This window comes from Myripristis murdjan, chromosome 17, assembly GCF_902150065.1.
Source record: "Myripristis murdjan chromosome 17, fMyrMur1.1, whole genome shotgun sequence".
Lineage (NCBI taxonomy): Eukaryota > Metazoa > Chordata > Actinopteri > Holocentriformes > Holocentridae > Myripristis > Myripristis murdjan.
Window position 1 is genome coordinate 31,598,147 of NC_043996.1, and position 19,490 is coordinate 31,617,636.

At 45.2% G+C, this 19,490-nt stretch overlaps 1 protein-coding gene across 1 annotated transcript in view; it reads right to left on the bottom strand.

The window, feature by feature from the left end:
• tmeff1a (transmembrane protein with EGF-like and two follistatin-like domains 1a) overlaps positions 1 to 18,979 on the bottom strand; it is a 111,812-nt gene extending 92,833 nt beyond the window's left edge. Inside the window, 1 exon segment of the mRNA XM_030075159.1 lies at positions 18,793 to 18,979. Within this exon segment, the coding sequence (XP_029931019.1) occupies positions 18,793 to 18,946 (154 nt within the window). The 5' untranslated portion in view covers positions 18,947 to 18,979.
• Positions 18,980 to 19,490: the final 511 nt, after the last annotated feature.

The following is a 19,490-nucleotide window of genomic DNA, read 5'->3' on the forward strand; positions in this document are numbered from 1 at the left end:
CCCGCCAGAAACTTGAGCTCAGGCTGCAGTCGCACTCATTATAAGTCGCTCCGGATGAGATAAAACGGCTAAAAAACTAAATAAATAAAAAATATTAAAGAAGTAATCAAACATAAACATGTACTTATAAAAGATAAGGCGCAGCTCGGAGGCGGCGTGTATCTCACACGGCAGATGAATTAGTCACCACTGTTTCCTCCAGCTGTGACGGTGCAGTGAACCTCATCAGCCGAGCGCTCGCTCACACAAAGCAGATAAACAACATGAGCGCACACACACACACACACACACACACACACACACCGTACGCTCACATTTACATCTCCAGAGGCGCGCAAACACAGAGCGGGAACAAGCTGCAGGTCCTGCATCATTAACACGACGAGGAACCAAGAGGAGCCGGGCACAAAGGTAGGGGGTATTTTATTCAGATTATTATGCAGAGTAAATCCCAAACAGCGGCCACTCAGAGACTCCGAGTCGGTCTTTTTCCTCGCGGACTCTAACAGAGATCGCAGCGTCGTTAATCAGCGCGATCTTCCTCATTAGAGGCGACGTCGGCGTGAAATTAACATTGATGAGTTCTGGGCCGAGGTGGAGTCGAGCGTCAGCGGCGACGAGAGGAGGCGAGAGGAGGTTTTGTCACAAGTTGGTGTCCGAAACCCTTCGACGGCCCCGTTTGTCGTTTCAGGCCAAACGACCTGCAGCGTCGCAAATCTGCATCGCCGACCCGATGGAGCAGAACCGCACGAGACGATGAAACTATGAATGTTGTGAATATTTACCTAGGCTGGACTGTGAATACTGCAACAAAAAAATCTCCATCTTAACCAGACATTCAGTCTCATCGTCAGTGTTCACATCTTGTTTTTCTTCAAATGAGGTGAAAAAAAGAGATAATCCCACTTGCAGTTTCACTCGAATCAAGAATTTGTCTGGGAATAAGTCTAAATGTGTTGGAACAAGGCAGAATAAGACAGATCAGCCACCAGGATCAAGAAAATGACCCTTGATGCATGAAAATTCTGGAAACGAGTGGGATTATCTCCAGGTAAACAAGGTTTGAATCAAGATTTGACAGATTTTGAGATGATAAAAAAGAAATGTTGTGAAAATTCACCTCGTCTGGACTGTAAATGCACACAGTGATCCTACACCGCAAACAAATCTCCATCATAGCAAATCATTCAGTCTCATCTTCAGTGTTCACATCTTGTTTTTCCTCAAATGAGGTGAAAAAAAGAGATAATCCCACTTGCAGTTTCACTCGTATCAAGAATTTGTCTGGGAATAAGTCTAAATGTGCTGAAACAAGGCAGAATAAGACAGATCAGGCACCAGGATCAAGAAAATGACACTGGATGCATGAAAATTCTGGAAACAAGTGGGATTATCTCCAGGTAAACAAGGTTTGAATCAAGATTTGAAAGATTTTGAGATGAGAGATGTTGTGAAAATTTACCTCGTCTGGACTGTAAATGCACACAGTGATCCTACACCGCAAACAAATCTCCATAATAGCAAGTCTTTCAGTCTCATCGTCAGTGTTTAAGTCTTGTTTTTCTTCAAATGAGGTATAAAAAAAAGAGAGATAATCCCACTTGTTTTCAATGCAGTTTCACTCGTATCAAGAATTTGTCTGGGAATAAGTCTAAATGTGTTGGAACAAGGCAGAATAAGACAGATCAGCCACCAGGATCAAGAAAATGACCCTTGATTCAGGAAAAATTCTGAAAGCAAGTGGATTAGTGTTGGAAACAAGTGGGATTATCTCTCGGTAAACAAGATCTGAATCAAGATTTTAACACTGAAGATGAGACTGAATGACTGGTGCAAACAAATCAAATGAAATAAACACATAACAAACCCAGCCATTAAATAAAACATAAATCCCGTATCTAATCAAAGCCACTCAGGCATTTATCTCCTCATTTTTCTCCTAAAACTCTTATTTTGACATCTTCCTGTAGAGCTCTGTGTAAACTCTGCATTCTGTTAGGTGCTATATAAATTAAGTTTATTTTTTTAAAACACATGTCGTCTGTTTGTTGTATGTCTTCAGCAAAGTGTCGTGATAATTAGTGTCAAACATTTCCTTAGAAAAATAAAATGTTTTTCAGTGCCCTTGTGGAAATAATCCTCTCCTATTGGCTGCCGCCGAGTCATGTGACATGGCGTCGTGTTTGAGGCTGCGCTGCAAAAAAATAACCATGAATCATGACAATTCACTCAACCTCATCTTCAGTGTTCAGATCTCATTTTTCTCTCAGCAAGTCCAATAATCTGCCTGTGAGATGAGATAATCCCACTTGTTTCCAACTCTAATCAACTTGTTTCCAGAATTTTCTTGAATCAAATATCATTTTCTTGATCCTGGTGGCTGATCTCCCTCTTCCTGCCTCCTTTCAACACATTTAGACTGAAACTGCTCTGGAAACAAGTGGGATTATCTCATCCTACTGGCAGATTTTGATTTTTTTTTTACTTGTTTGAAGAAAAATGAGATGTGAGGGCTGAACATGAGGATGCAGAGTTTTGGCAGTGTGTGTGTGTGTGTGTGTGTGTGTGAGCGCTGATCTGCAAAAAATCATCTCCAGTTTGGTCAAGTTAACGTTGAAAACTCAAATAATTCAGTTTGCTTGAACAATGCTGACACGATCTTCACACAACCACTTTTGTGTCCAGAAAAATTAACTCAACTGAGTGAAACTGCGTTGGAAATAAGTGGGATTATCTCATCCCACTGGCAGATTTTTTAAGCTGTGTGAGGAGCAGTGAGCGTGCAGACTGACCGCCTCGTCCTGATGGATGCTGCGGCGCCGTGAGCGACTCCGGCTCTGACAGATGACGCCTCCGCAGTTTCATGAAGCTGCCATTCACGCCTAATCTACGGAGCCATCCACACGGACACTATTACAACACATAATTGGCAGAAAGCACATTAAGCCAGTATCATAAAAATTAAAAAAAAAAAGCATTTTCATTTTCCCATGAGGGGCTTATGGTGCAGGAAGTCAGACGAGGACAAAGGAACAAACACCTTTAACCTTCAGCTCAGCCTGGGACTAATCTCACTGAGATTAAAATCTGGTTTACCAAGCAGGGAGCAAAAACAAGAAAACATCAAAGTGACATACAAGGAAACATCACGACCAAACACATCCAGTTAGAGCGAAGGTCAGAACACACACGTTACAAATCTCATCCAAATGAACAGATTAGGAGCAAACCTCCCCATCATGACTGTGAGCCACTAGCAGTGTGTGTTGGTGTGTGTGTGTCTGCAGAGACTCCCGGCCAATCACAGCGCAGCACAGTGACAGATCAATAGCAGCCAATAGGAAGCTACGAGAATCACGGAGCGTGGAAAAAAAGCTGCCTTCTTCTTCCTGGTTTCAAGATTTCATTTTGTTTCTAGAAAAAATCCTGAAATGAGTGAAACTGCATTGGAGACAAGTGGGATTATCTAATCCCACTGGCAGATTTTTGACCTTGTTTGAGGAAAAACATGATTTTGACACTGAGACTGAATCTTTTGTTAAGATGGATTTTTTTTTTTTTAGTCATGCAGCTGCAGAGCCTCCACAGGAAGTCAGGTGTCACATTGTGAGAGCAGAAACGCCTTAAAAAGCAAAGCAAGACCGACACAGAGATCAAACAGGTGGATGAATGACACACACACACACACACACACACACACACACACACACACCTGCGGTCGGACAGCATTAAGATTTACACTGTACGACTGGACCTGATCTGAGGCTCAGGTTCAGTAACATTAGACCTTTTGAAGTGCAGACGTAACTTTATGGTGGGCGGTGTGTGTGTGTGTGTGTGTGTGTGTGTGTGTGTGCTGCTGCTGCAGGGCTCGGGCTCACACCTGAGCGCCTGCAGGCCACGGCTGACCTGGGAGCTGTAGATCACTTTACTGCGCTGCCTCACACACACACACACACACACACACACACACACACGTGATGTGTGTTTCTGTCCTGCGAGACTTTCTACATTTCAGAGGGAAAACTTGGCCTCCATCCACAAGTGAGAAATCTGACCCAGCATCACCGATGTCACCTTTAAAAACATCATTTTATCATTTTTTTAGTTTATGTTATTATTTTATTTTATTTTATTCAACTAATTTTCAGATAATTATTGCTTTATTTTTATTAAGCATATTTTGTAATTTTGTGATTTTTTTTTTTTTTTTTTTTTTTTGCAAAATTTCTACCAATGCTCCGGCCATTTTTTGCAAATTTTTTAATCGCTTTTTTCTTTTTCTTTTTTTTTCTCCGATATTTCCAAAATCAAGTGAACCTGCTCAGGTTTATTCAGAGAGTTAATCTCACTGTATTTTAATTGGCCAGAAATTGCTGCAAAACGATAAACGAAAAAGATAATTCATGAGGGATTATCTCGACATTACGTTTTAATCTCACCGCTCTGAATCTGTCAGAGCTCCAAGTACAACATCAACACAACGTATTCGTTCACATGAAGCCAAACATCTTCTCACATCAGAGTCCTGAGGGTGAGGTCACCTGTGCTGGGGGCCCGGGGCCTCCAGCTGCTTTCACTTTCACACTGAACTGCATTTTACTGAGAATACTGCAGTACTTTTACTGAAGGAACGTTTACTGGAGGGTTTTATCATTATGGTGTTGATATTTTAAAGGATTTGAGGACTCAGACTTGTTGTTGAGGCTCTGACAGCATCACAGCAGTGAATGAAGACGACCAGCACGGAGGTCAGGCCAAAGTCAAGAAACACAAACATCTCTCCGCCATGATTCAAGGCTCTCATGATACAGATAATTACAGAGCCGGGACCAGTGTTAAAGCGCTCATCTGCAGGGTCTGAGCTTTCATTGGATGACATGTTCCGTGCAAAGCGGCGGCCGTGAAGAAAACACGGCGCACCGCCTCGAAACGAGCAGCTGGGACTCCGTTAAGACGAGGTTTTGGTCGAGTCAGGACCGTCCTCGGGTCTGGTTCCAAGGTGTTTCTCAGATTTCATGGTGCAAAGTGCCAAAGGATGAGGGCTGAAGGTTGGACCTGTGACCCGTCGGCCCACAAAACCACAGCAAACCGCTTCACAACCGTCCTGCTCTCAGAGGAACACCTTGACTTTACGGGCCGTTTTATCCTCTGGGTTTAATTAAACTCTGAGAATCATGACAGATTTAGAAAGTACACATCCGGCGCGTTGACAAACACCGTTTACTGCCTCGTGAAAAACAATTAAAGCCGTCTGTCACCCCGCAGCGCCGCAGATAATTGGTTTGCCCCAAAACCCAGATGGTAAAACTGATCGGCGGATAATTCCTCCTCAGCTGGAGACGAATCCTGATCCGACAGCGCTAACGACGAGCCGCTGCGCCCTCAAACTCACGCGTCACATCTCGGCATCGCGGCGTCGATGTTGCAGGATGTTGAGACTGAACGTGAGCGAGCAGGTAACATGAGAGGGACCGACGCCTGCAGCCACCTCAAAGACCTCCTGCAGAATATACAGGTCCCACATTTTACTGTTACAGAGCAATTTAAAACATACTGATTTTTTTTTTTTTTTTTTCAATGCACGTCCCTATAGTCTTTAAAAAAAACATATAGTGGCATGTATTTTATGCATAAAGAGCACACAGCCAGAAAAAAAATGAGTTACAATCCTGCTTTTCAAATATGTATCCCAGCCTCTGCAGCTGTTTCCAGCCACATCGTCTCAGCACATTATTGAAAATGCAGATCAGCGTGCGTTTCCATTCACCGTGAAATGACTGAAAATTATTTAAGATCACACTTTTTTTTTTTTTTTTTTTTTTTTTACAGCGCATTGTGTTCTGCGTCCTGATTGGCTAAGGGACTGTAGACCATTGTCAATCAGTCTCCTCCGTGCCGTGTCTCCTGTACAGTACAGAATGCGTTCATTCTATAATACTGGACTTATTTTTCTACGAAGGTTTGAACTTTGAGAGTTTAAACAAGAGAGAAAAGTGAGAAAATGTTCATGCCTGTCTGAGAAAAGTGTATAAAGTGTGTAGTGAGGGGTTTTACAGCCTTAAAACATCTAGAATAATTGTAAAAAAAAATAGGGCTTCGCGCTGTTCCAGCGCTCGGGCCCTAAAAAGCTGACTACTTCGCGGATTTCGCCTATTGCGGGTTATTTTTAGAACGTAACTCCCGCGATAAACGAGGGACCACTGTAACAGCATGTGGACGGCGACCTCACTAATGTCTCTGTTAAACGTTGATTTATGCAAATGGCTGGCCGCCTCATCGCCGGGCGGGGCGGGGCCGAGGCGTGGAGCTCAGGAAGTTGCTCTCCTCCTCAAAGCAGCACAAACATTGGGCCGCCTGCAAAACGGACACCGAGTCATAATCGTCTCACGGGTGCAGAGATGATCTCTGCAGGCGCTCTGCAGAGGTGTTTGGCTCTCCCACTTTGTTGCCACAGCTCCCACCACTTTGACAACCTTGGGGTGGCGGGTTGACACCTCACAGCCTCCGGAGACGAGGAATCAGCCGCTGACCTTGACGGAGGTGCAGGAGTCAAGAGGCGCCGCAGGGCGAGTCGACGCTCCTCCAGCTTCCTCCGCCCACACGCAGAACAGAGCCCGGCCTCCTGGAGCCCCTCAGACTGCAGCCGGGACCCACGCTCGGCGCCGCAAAGCACCGCTAACACACACACACACACACACACACACACATAGACACCTCAGCGGACGCCGCACACAGCTCAGTGTTTCCACTCGAGCGTGGGTGGGGACGCCTCGCTGAGCCCGGGCGGTGTTAGTGCCTTGCTCCGACCGTGGACGGGGAATCAGGCTCGCGGCTCTTATGCTTCCCTGCTCCCTGGGAAAAGAGTCATTTCTTTTTTTTTTTTTTAATTTCATAAACATCACGTGGCACGTCACGGACACGCCGATCAAACACGCCTCACGGCAGCACGGGGAGGTCGTTCTGATGCGAGCTGAGTTTGACGGAGTGAAATGGAGAGTCTCCTCGAACAAAAACCAAACGAGCATCAGACCATCAGACAGGTTCTCCTCAGAAAACTCCTACAACCGTCCACAAATACAAAACTTTTAATATCAAGTGCAGCTCGCCAGGGGAGGCAAATATGACATTAATATCAAAGCGGCTTTGAGTAAAATCTCAGCGACTTAGCTTTTTCCTCACAGAAGGTAAACACTTACATTTTGTGGGGTTTTTTTAATTGTTCACCTTTAAGATTCTTATTTACAACAACGGTCAGGTAAGACTAGAAAAACCCATCCGGTCATTTGAGGTACTTTGGCAGCGTTGCCATGTTTGATGAATTTCCGCGCACGACTCGCTCTCCGCTAACCTGCTGTCGGCCTGCAGCTCCTGGTGGAATTTGATTCCTCGTTATTTTCATTCCTCTTCCGACCTGACCTCAGGCCAGAGTGTGTAACAGAGCCGCCGGTCCACCACAGGAAAGCGAGTCGGTGTCACGTTTTGCGCCGACTGGACGTCACCTCAGCTGCCAGTTAGCTACCCGTTAGCTTGTTAGCTAAATGGACATTAGCTTCTTAGCTCGTCAGTGTTAGCTGAAATACTCGGTTCAGTTTGGTGACCAGACGTCCCCGGTTTCCAGGGACACTCCCCGTTTTGGACGACTTGTCCCCGGCAAAATCTGTCCCCGGAAACGTCCCTGATTTAAGCAGATTATGAACGTACGACTCGCTGTGCGCAGGAAGCCCGAGCGAGCACAGCGCGCTTGCCATGCCTTTTATTTTATTTTTTTTAATTTTTTTTTTTTTGGCTTGGCTTGGCTTGTATTATTGTAACTGAACTATAGAGATGTTGATCTTTTATTTTGAAGTGGACAGGGGTTCCATCAGTGGCTAACTATTGACCGAATTCAGGGTCACGGTCTTGCTTTTTATACCGTCGTTTATTTGAGGTTTATCTGGTTAATGTGTGATTGATGATTGTTAGATGATCAGAAGAATGTGTAAAATATGCATTCTTGGCACCTGCTGGCGTTTTTTTTTTTTTGTTTTTTTTTACTGGTCTATTTGGTTAAAATAAATGAAACTAAAATTGTCCCCGTTTCTTTATTTCATCATTATTAGATTTTTTTTTTTTTTTTTTTAACCTCAAAGCTGGAAATGTGCCTGGATTTCATTTGAGAAATCTGCTCACCTGATGGTTCAGGTGAGGTTAAGGTTACGGTTAGGGTTACAGTTACCTAAGAACATTAGCAAACCTGTTAAAAACAAACATAAGTTTTGTTTGGACTTTGATTTAAACTCCGGGACGCTCACGGGAAAATCGGTCAGCTCCTCACGTCGCCCCGTTTCTGCCACGTCACTTCACTGCCACGTCGTAAAACGGTGCATTTTTTAAAACCGTAACGCCTGCACCGTAACACAGACACACCGTCACAGCCTTACGAGAAAACACTTATTAGAATTATGAAAAAGCCACTGATCGGCATCAATATCTGTGTAAAAAAAAAAAACAAAAAAAAAAAAAAAAAAAAACGACACGTCTGCTCGCTGATTAAAGAAAGAGCCGTGCGATCAGTCAGCAGGACTCGCGTGTGAAAACCCCTCAGATTAGCAGCTCTGAACACGCAGGGCGGCGTCGCCACGCAGCCACAAACATGATTGATGCTGTTGTTGTGCCGCTGTCGCTGTTTTGAATAATCAGAGGGTTTTTTTTTTTTTTTTTTTTCCAGAGGGAGACAGAGAGGAGGGAGAACATCTCGTCGTTTATCATGTGTTTGTTTCTGCTCGATTAGCAGGAATATGACGCTCGTTAAGCCGCAGCGCCCGAAATATAATTCCTCTCCGGCGGCACAAACAGCCTCGTCCCGCCGTCTTAACCTGCGCTTTAGTACGCCGCTACGCCACGCCACGCCGCCACCGCCGCCGCCGCCGCCCACTCCTGTGCTGGTTATTATTCACTCAACTCTGAGCGCTGACTCACACACGCCTGTGGAGGCAGATGTTTTTGGAATGAAGGCAATAATTAACAGCTTTTTTTTTTTTTTTTTACCATTTTCATGCCAAAATATGTCTCTAAAATTTAATAATATCATTCTTCGGGTTGTAAAATCCCTCTGGAACAGCATTTAGGCCGTCATCACTGAAACTCTCCGCTGAAACAAAAATAATCATCATTATTAAAAAAAAAAAAAAAAAAAACATTGATTAATGTCCCTTGTGTCCAAATGTATGTTTATATTCTTCATTTTCACAGGATATTATGGCATCCACATTGTAAGTGCTCTGTGTTAAATACGTGCTTTGTGCTAATTTGTGTTAATAAATTGGGAAACTTCAATTTCATTGTTCTGAGTCAGTTTGTCACCTGGTTTATTAAATAATAATCTGTATATTTTACTAGTCCACCCAGATTATGACGCATGCTGTATTTCAGAGTCGTGATACAAAACGCACGTTGTATTGTGACACAGCCTTAATATTCACACACACACACACACACACACACACACACACTGATCAGAGGCAGGTGGGCAGGATCTGCCTGTGTGGGAGCTGTTCTGTCGGGATGGGAGCGCAGCAGCAAACCAGATGTAAGCAGGTGTTACAGGTGTGTTGACGCCGGGCGTGTGACGCTGCGAGACGCTGCCACCTGTCCAGGTGAGGCGACGTGTCGGTGAGGCGGCTCTGAGCGGAGGATTGGTTCACTCTGAAAAACGTGCCAGAGACAAAACCATTTTCCAGCCTGAACACAATGTGTGTGTGTGTGTGTAGCTCCCAGCCAATCACAGCACAGCACGGTGCCAGATCAACAGCACCACGTCCAATAGGAAACCACGAAACAGGAAATGAGGCGCACACTCGGGCTCGGGTGGATGTGGCCGACGTCTGCTGGCTTTCTGTAAAGAGCCTTGAGAGAACTTTTGTTTTGTTTACAAATAAAATTGAACTGAAATGATGAATTATGTTATGCCTCCCACACCGACTGACAGCTGCAAACACTCCCTCCCTGCACCTGATTGGCCGAGCGCTTCACCAGTGGGCCGTCCTCTCCCGGGTTTCAAACGTCTGGAAACATCCTCTGGCAAAACGCTTGAGGCAGAAATCATGAAAAAGACTTCCTGCAGCTGCTGATCTGCGTCTCCGTCAGAGCGACGCCGGCTCCTGTAGGAGCTCCTGATGAGTTTCCAGAGGCGGCGAGTCGCCCCGGACGCCCCTCATTTGCATAAAGTAGCCTCGATCTCGACTTTATTCAAATGAGGAGACGCCAACATGACACTCCGTCTCTTGAAACGCATCGCTACCAGAATGCATTGCACGGCTGCTGGCATAGACGATGGATGGGACGCGTGGAGGCGACCGGTCCCGTGGACACTATTTGTCTTATTTCAAGTCAAAATGTCTTATTTCTAGTCAAAATATCTCATTACACTTAAAATAAGACATGATCACCTCAGAAATAACTTGTTTTTAGACAATTTTCACCTGTTTCAAGTGAAAATTTACTTGAAACAAGAAACAAATTCTGCCAATGGAACAAGCAAATTTTTACTTGTGACACAAGTGAACAAATGAAAATTTGCTTGTTTCGTTGGCAAAATTTGTTTCTTGTTTCTAGCTAATTTTCACTTATTTCAAGTGAATTTTCACTTTTTCCACTGGCAAATTTTGCCAATGAAACAAGCAAATTTTCACTTGAAACGACTGAAAATTGTCTAAAAACAATTTACTTCTGAGGTGATCATGTCGTATTTTAAGTGTAATGAGATATTTTGACTAGAAATAAGACAAATAATCTTGGTAAGATTTGGACTTTTTGCAGTGCACACCCTGAGTGTGTGTGTGTGTGTGTGTGTGTGTGTGTGTGTGTGTGTGTGTGTGTGTGTGTGTGTGTAGCCCCGTTTCGTCCCACAGCGAGCGACACACTTCATCCTGCGGCGTTTTCGCCCAAAGCCACAAGAGGATGAAGGAAAGCACCGCCGCCACCGTCCCAAACACACACACACACACACACACACACACACACACACACACACTGCGAAATCCATTCATTTACCTGGCTCCTTCCTGATTTCCCAGCAGCCCGAGGGGCGTGCTCGAGAGCCCGCTCTGAATGACAACTAATTATTTGTAAGCAGGCCAGGTATATCTGCGCCTCCCAGACGGGCCTAACGACGGCTCTGGCAAGCATCATCTGTCCTGGTGCCATAAAACTTCACTTCCCCCCGGCGCCCCCCCCTCACCCCCCCCTCCCCTGTTTGCTATAATACGTTCTGCTCCTGGAGGAGGAAAAAAAAAAAACAACGAAAAAAAAACCCCTCCACCGCTCGCAGCTCTCCTTCCTCTCCTTCCTCTCCCGGCACGTCACTCACTCGGCTCGCAGGGAGACTTTGGAGCATCTTTTGTCAGGACGGCCCGCCCCGGCCTCCTCACGCCCTCCACATGAGCCGCTTCTCATATTTGTCATCAGGGATTTTTTTTTTTTAAAGCTTATCCTGATGTTTTCCTCTCCTCGCCGTCCGCTCGCCACAAAATGTAAAAGCCTAAACGTCGACGGCGGATCATCAATATTCATCTGCGGCGCGGCTCACGTCAGCGCCCGTGCTGAAATTTTAATTAAAGCCATTACATTATGGCGGCTTGATGGCGACCGCTCCCCCGCAATATCTGGCGGCCCACGTGAGCCTTCGCTCAGCCGGGGCGTCGCAACGGGAGGTAATGAACCTTTATGAATAGTGCACGAGCCGCCGCGCACTATCAGCCGCCGCAGAAGAAGGATTTCAAACTTAAGACTGTGAAAGCGATCTCCCACGAGGCACGCTGTTTAAGAGCCTCACAGAGGAACACGTTATGCGGCGCCGTGCGACTTATCTCGGCGAGGACGGCGAGCGCAACGGGCCGGCGACGCGCCAGATCACACGGGCGACGCCGCGGCGCTTCCCTTTCAGAGAGGCGCTCGCTCCGTGTGAAGAAAAGGACAAAGGAGTGACTCTGTGTCGCGCGCTGATAAAGCCTCGCTGCCGCCTCACACCGCTTCAGATGAGCCTTCTGAGCTGCACATCAAATCAAACAACTCAGGAGCCGAAGTGGTTAAATACATATCTGTGTGTAAATATAATATAAATATATCTGTGTGTGTGTGAGTGCATTAATCGAGTGTTTCCTTGCTTTTCTCCACTGCTGACACACTACAACCAGACCCATTAACTACTCATCCCAAAACCAGAGAATGCAGCTTATTACAAAATGTTTAATGTAGAATCACCAGATACACTGCAAAAACTCCAAATCTTACCAAGAATATTTGTCTTATTTCAAGGCAAAATATCTCATTACACTTAAAATAAGACACGATCCCCTCAGAAATAACTTGTTTTTAGACAAATTTGCTTGTTTCATTGGCAAAATTTGTTTCTTGTTTCAAGCTAATTCGTCTAAAAACAAGTTACTTCTGAGGTGATCATGTCTTATTTTAAGTGTAATGAGACATTTTGACTTGAAATAAGACAAATATTCTTGGTAAGATTTTGACTTTTTGCAGTGTATCTGGTGAGTCTAAGTTAAACATTTTGTAATAAGCTGCATTTTGCGACAGCGTGTTTTGAAATATGTTGTGTTTACTCTGCAGATTCTGTCCTACCAGGTCTTTTTTTTTTTTTTTTTTTTTTTTTGCTAATCCCCTCATGTTTCGTACAGAAATCGTGTGAATTTGCTCAGAGGGTTCGTTTGTAAACCCCAACGTGTTTTAAACACGGAAGAGCAGCGAAGACCGAGAGACACGAACGTCCGTCATGTGAAAGTCAGACACAGATCTGACTGGACGTCCCGTCAGAGGGATCATGGTTTGGTGTTTTTCCACGTGGGTCAGTCACATCATCAGGTGGGTGTCACTGCAGCGACTCAGATTTCAATGACATCGATCCCAGAGTTAGAAAAACATGTTTTATGAACACTTTTCAAAGTGAGGCACTGCCATGTCACTTGCATTTTGGCACAACTTCAATGAGCTGTAACTTTATTCATTTTCATCCTAGAGTAATGAGACTTGGTATATTTACTAAATGAAATGTGCTAAATCAGGTTTTGTTGTTGCTTTTTGTCTAAAATATAAGGTTTTGGAGCTATAATTAGACAATCTTTCTAGTTATGTTAGTTTTAGGGGTGGAAATAAATAATTGAAACATGCTAGATCTGACCTTTTGACATATCTTTGGTTCTGAGGGAGTCCCAATAAGGCACAGCCTGAAGAAAATTCAAAGTTTGGTCCCCAGTAGCTCCAGATGTTTATATTTTAGACAGAAAGCAACAACAAAATCTGATTTAGCACCTTTCATTTAGGAAATATACCAAGTCTCATTACTCTAGAGTGAAAATTAATAAAGTTACAGCACATTGACGTTGTGCCAAAATGCAAGTCGTCAACTGAAGTTCACTGAAAACTGACCAAACTCTCATGGCAGTGCCTCACTTTAAAAATTCATCAGAAATTCAGTTTTGGTCAAAAATAGCTGAAATTAGGAATTTGTTCATTTCAGATATGGCTTTATCAGATGTGAGATTTTCTTAGAAATTCCTGAGGTCATGGTGACAAATGAATGAAAATTCTGATGATCTGACACGGAATGACCCACTTGTTTTTCTTTTAATTCTGTTTTCAGTCCAGTTCAGTGTCCAGAGTGGGTTCTCTGGTCCCAGTTCAGTTGTTGTTGTGTGAAAACGTTGATTGTTGTGTGAAAACGCTTGTGACCAAACAGAGCAGCAGCAGCACTCAACACACTTTCTGTACAGTTTATGTATGTTTATGTATGTTTTATTCTATGTTTTTTATTGATGCTGCTGTAACGTGGGAATTTCACAGTTTGGGATCAATAAAGTAAATCTATCTATCTATCTATCTATCTACACTGCAAAAACTCAAAATCTTACCAAGATTATTTGTCTTATTTCAAGTCAAAAATGTCTTATTACTAGTCAAAATATCTCATTACACTTAAAATAAGACATGATCACCTCAGAAGTAACTTGTTTTTAGACAATTTTCTCTTGTTTCAAGTGAAAATTTGCTTGTTTCGTTGGCAAAAAATGTTTCTTGTTTCTAGCTAATTGTTTATTATAAGTGAATTTTCACTTGTTCCACTGGCAAATTTTGCCAATCTTGGTAAAATTTTGCGTTTTTGCAGTGTATCTATCTATCTATCTATGTACAGTTTTTTATTTACTTTGGTTAACTAAGAGACCCAGTTTTAGTCAGTTTTAGTGAACTATAATAACGTCGCCTGCTGTCTCCAAGGCCTCTGACCCGGCGAGACGGAAACCTGACTCACGTCTTCGTCTGCAGACCCTGGATCAGCTGGAGCTGGAGCACGGCAGCGTCAAGCTAAAAGAAACCAAACGCAAAGGGCGTGGCCTCCCTCCGTCCTGCAGATCCAGGCCTGGAGGTGGTCTGGCTTCACATGTGAGCCTCCAAAAACACAAACAACAAAAACAAGAAAAAAGCAGGTCCTCTTCTCTGAGGAGTCCTGCATCCTTAATATGAAGCTCCGCACGCCGCAAAATTACACAGCGCAACATCCGGGCTGGATTACAGGAACAGGCAACATGTGCAGGACAGACATGCGGTGGGCACGGACTGAGCGGAACAGGCACACACACACACACACACACACACAGAAAAATGTGAGTTTTATGTAGATTCATATTCATCGATCTCATTTGTTTCTGGGTGTATTTTGCTGACAGCGAGCTGAGACCCAGACAGAACATCAATAGGCAGCTGAGGATGACTCCTGTCTAAAGACTCGGAGGCGCGACAGCTCGCCGATACGTGTCTGCTGCCGCTGACGTTGCTGTGAAACAGATGCCAACGCTGATGTTTCCAACCCAAAGCGAAGGCCTGTCCTGCGTGTGAACGTCGGCTCGCACGCGGAGGAGCCTCAGTCGCCCCGGCAGCACGGACTTCACAGGGAGATCACACGTCTCCTGCGCTCGCCGCCGCCGCCTGGGACTTTAATAAAGTGTAAATGTGTCGGCAGCAGCTTGAAATACAGGAGCTAACAGGTTGAAGCCGCTCGTTGTGGATGGAGTGTGTGCGGCTCCGTTCGGTGAACAGCGGAGAGGAGGTGGGTTTGTTTCCTGATGCCGCCTGCTGTGACTCGGAGAAGATGCACGACAAGCTTTCTCCTGTTTTTCTGAAAGCTCCGATACGTCCAAACAGAAATGTAACATGGCAACCGTTCAGAGAGCTAAACATCACCCCAGAGTCCGGATTAATTTTAATATCTAGCTTGGTCATTTCCAGCAGGGTCCCTTGACCTCTGACCTCCAGCTGTGTGAATGAAAATGGGTTCTCTCCCCTCTGCAGACACGCCCACCTTCTGCTAATCCCATGCAGTTTGGGCCCCAAAGCCTGCAGTCCACATGTGTTCTCGTGGCCTGTTGTAAAATGGTGTGTGTGTGCAGACTGGGGCCTAAACAGTCTTGGAGCTGCATCAGTTGGCTTTGACTGGAAAGCTGAGACTCTTGTGGATTCAATGAGCCACATTTGATTCCTGTGTGATGATGTTGGCCCCCATAGCAGCCATTTCACTGCAGGCAGAGACTTTTGTCCAACTGGACGTCGCTGGAGAAAATGACCTCTAGTGACCTCTAGGAGAATCACAGCCTCATCAGACTTTACAGACACAAACTAGAGGAGGATTCACTGAATTAAAACCACAATAAATCAGAATATCATAACGCAAAACAACCTGGACAAACTGACTAACCGACAGGCAGACGATGTTCATGAGTGCGACTGCAGCCCATCCGACGAGGTTCTCCTGCAGCACCTGAGAACAGGTTCCTTTACCGCTTTACTGTCCACTTACAGCATCACAGGAAGGGATTTACTCTCCAGGTGAGACGACACCAAATATTATCTCGAGCTGACACCGGCAGTTTGTAGTTTCAGGCTTCATTTAACATTCATTCATTAGTAAACAAGCTCATCACCTGGTAGAGCCGGGCCACATATCAAGACTGCAGCCCGGCTTCAATCCCAAGCAAAAACGCAAAAAAAAACGCCAAAAAAAAAAACAAAAGAAAGAACAAAAAATCACAGAACAACAGCAAGAAAAAAAAAATCACAGGCGAGCACAGAACAGAGCTGCACTCCTGAGGGATGAATAAAGTAAAACGGCATGAGAATGCAGGGGAATTCTGGCTACGCTAAAGGTGCTAACACACTGCAAAAAGTCAAATCTTACCAAGATTATTTGTCTTATTTCAAGTCAAAATGTCTTATTTCTAGTCAAAATATCTCATTACATTTAAAATAAGACATGATCACCTCAGAAGTAACTTGTTTTTAGACAATTTTCACCTGTTTCAAGTGAAAATTTACTTGAAACAAGTTAAAATTTGCTAGAAACAAGAAACAAATTCTGCCAATGGAACAAGCAAATTTTTACTAAATTTGCTTGTTTCATTGACGCCATTTTAACACCAGTAAACCCTTAAAAGGTGAATTATGACACACTGATGTGGCTTCAATAAACAAAGGAGGCCGTCGTCCATCACCTGCCGACCTCTGGCCGCCTCCTTGTTCACCGGCAGCTGGCGATTTGGAAACCCGAATTCGAAATCCGCCGCGTTGCTTTACGGCACAAAACGGAAAGAGGGCGCCGGTCTTCCAGAGCAAACGGAGCTTCTTTCGAAATTCAAACGCGCAGCAGAACATCAAATACTGAACGACAGAAGACGGCTTCACACAGAATAGCGACACAAAGCACGGGGCCGATAACGAAGCACAACGAGCGAACGGAGAGTTTGCGGCAGACGGTGGACGGCGTGAAAAATGGAAAAATGACTCGCGACGTGTTTTTCTCCTCTTCAGGAGAGGGGCGGGGGCGCAGGGAGCCACGGGGCTCCAGGACAAATGAGGCCTCAACGTGGAGAAACACGACCACGAGCAGCATCACCGCTGCGAGACAGCGCCGCCTCCTCATGGCTTTACCGCCGTTAGCCCGAGATATTAATCTGACAAACGCATCGCTGTTTAACTGAGCGACGTGGAGCACTTTCCAAGCAGCACCCAGACGTTCCTCTTTATCACAAACAACAGAGGGTAATGTGCTCTAAATGGTGTACAGTCGGTGCGTCTCCACGGTGATATTTTCCATTGTGAGCGCCGCTCCCTCGCCGGCCCGCCGCTTCCAACAATCTGCCAAAAGCCATTTTGCTGTTTACTGCGACTGAAAGGCCTCGCGTTTCTGAGGAATAATAGTTTTGAAAGCAGCACAGTCAATTATCTGGTATCCAGGCACAGAGCGCTGCAGCGTGGTTACCGCCATGCATGGACTCGCAATGTGTGAGTTAGACCTCGGGGCTTGACAAAAAAAAAAAAAAAAAAAAAAAACAAGGTATTTGGTTTGGTTAGTGAATTGGAACATTTTCATTTGCCGGAGCAGAATCCTTGATTATGCCGGGCTGTGTCGGGTCGCCGTGCGGCAGCGGGGATCAGCCTCACGGTGCATTGATCTACGATGATGAACACCCTTCATTTTTAATGCAAACATGCAGCAGCACTGCAAAAAGGCAATTCTCCTGCTCATTAATAAAACATCAACAAGCCAGGTTATTTCAGACAAGCCAAGAGTGACAGCGAACACTCATTTACATGTGTGTGTGTGTGTGTGTGTGTGTGTGTGTGTGTGTGTGTGTTTTCCTCTTTTAAATATTTGATAAGTGTACTTAAGAGAGCGGCATGTACCACAGTGTCGTAGTAAATATTAGAAAGGTACTAATAGAGCACGCCAATCACACTCCCTGTCACCAGCTTCCCCTCAGGGATCAATAAAAATTATTTCTGCTTCTGATTCTGAGCCTATAAGAAAATTACAAAAATAATCTAAAGTGCAAACACACACAGAGGAGCAGCTCAGACACATGAACGGTGTGTGTGTGTGTGTGTGTGTGTGTGTGTGTGTGTGTGTGCTGAGCGGTGCAGAGGGGCTGCGTTCAGGGTTAAACGGTCAGTTTACAGTCACAGTGACAGGTGAGACTATTCCATGTGGCAGAGCGCGAACACGCCCCTGCACATAATCTAATCCAATCTAATCTAATCTAATCTAGGAATATTACGGCAATATCAGTGTGACACCGCAGGAGTAAAAACAAATAGCACACAGTACAATAAGGTCACTGTAAACTCATTACCGAGCTCCCCGGAGGAGCGTCACAGCGATATGATCAGCGATCTCCCGGGAGATTAAAGAAATGATCCCATCGCGCATCATAACACAATATTGATTTTTTTTTCTTTTTCTCCAACCTTATAAGAATATTGAATGATATTGGCTTTTCAATATTACAGAGTTAAATGGTCAACTTTAAACTTAACAAGGACGACCAGAGCATTTATAATTTACCACACACACACACACACACACACACACACACACACACACACACACACACAGTCCAATGGGAATATTAGCCTATATAAATATTTGAGCATTTTGTTGAGCACGTAACTGATGATTGAGCAGCAAAAACACAATAAAAGACTGACAGCAATATTAGCCTCGTAACAGGCCACGAAAAAACAGCATAACTATGATTCCATGTGTCGATTATTGATCTAATCAGCCGCAGAATATTGATTTACAGTGACTGTTTCGCAGATTTTTGCGCTCGGGTTAAACGGTGAGAGCGCGCGCGCACACCAGACAGGCCATGCAAAGCCCAACACGCACGCACACACACACACACACACACACACACACACACACACACACACACACACACACACACACACACACAGTAAGGAGCCTACCTGTGCAGTCTTTGCCTTTGCCTTTGCACTCGCCGCTCTGCGGGTAGGACGCCCGCGTCCCCGGCAGGCAGAGCAGCAGCGCCAGCAGGCAGGCGGGCACCAGGCAGCCTCCAGCCCGGCGTGCGGGACGCCTCCCCGGGCCTCCGACCAACATACCGGCGGCGATGGAGACGACAAGCCCCGCTCCTCCAGCGACCACCAAACACTGGCTTCTCAATTCGGCTGCCCACACGGGTGGAGGCGCGTTAACAAACACGCAGAGAAAATGAATCCCGAAACGCCTGTGCTGTGTGTGTGTGTATAAAAAAATAAAGTCAAAATCAAAAAAAAGAAGCACAAAGGGGTGGAGCAAAAAAAGAAGAAGGACTGGTGAATGTGTGACTGGTTTTTCTCCAGATTTTCAGCCCGGCTTTGCCTTTAGGAAGCTTTGGAAGCGCTCCGGTTTCCCCAGGATGGCAGCAGCAGCAGCAGCATCCTCAGCCTCCGTCCTTCCTCTGGATCTGCCGACGCGATTTCTGCTGTTTCTCACGGCGTATAGCTTTGATTTTTCACCCAGGCGATCCCGTGCGAGCGGAGCCTCCGTCGGCGTGACTCGGAGCGGCGGGGCGCACCGGCGCGGCTTCTCCGTGCGTTCGAAGCGAATCCGGCTCCAGCGAAGCGGAGACGGTGCGTAAAGGGGAAGCTGCAGCCACAACAAA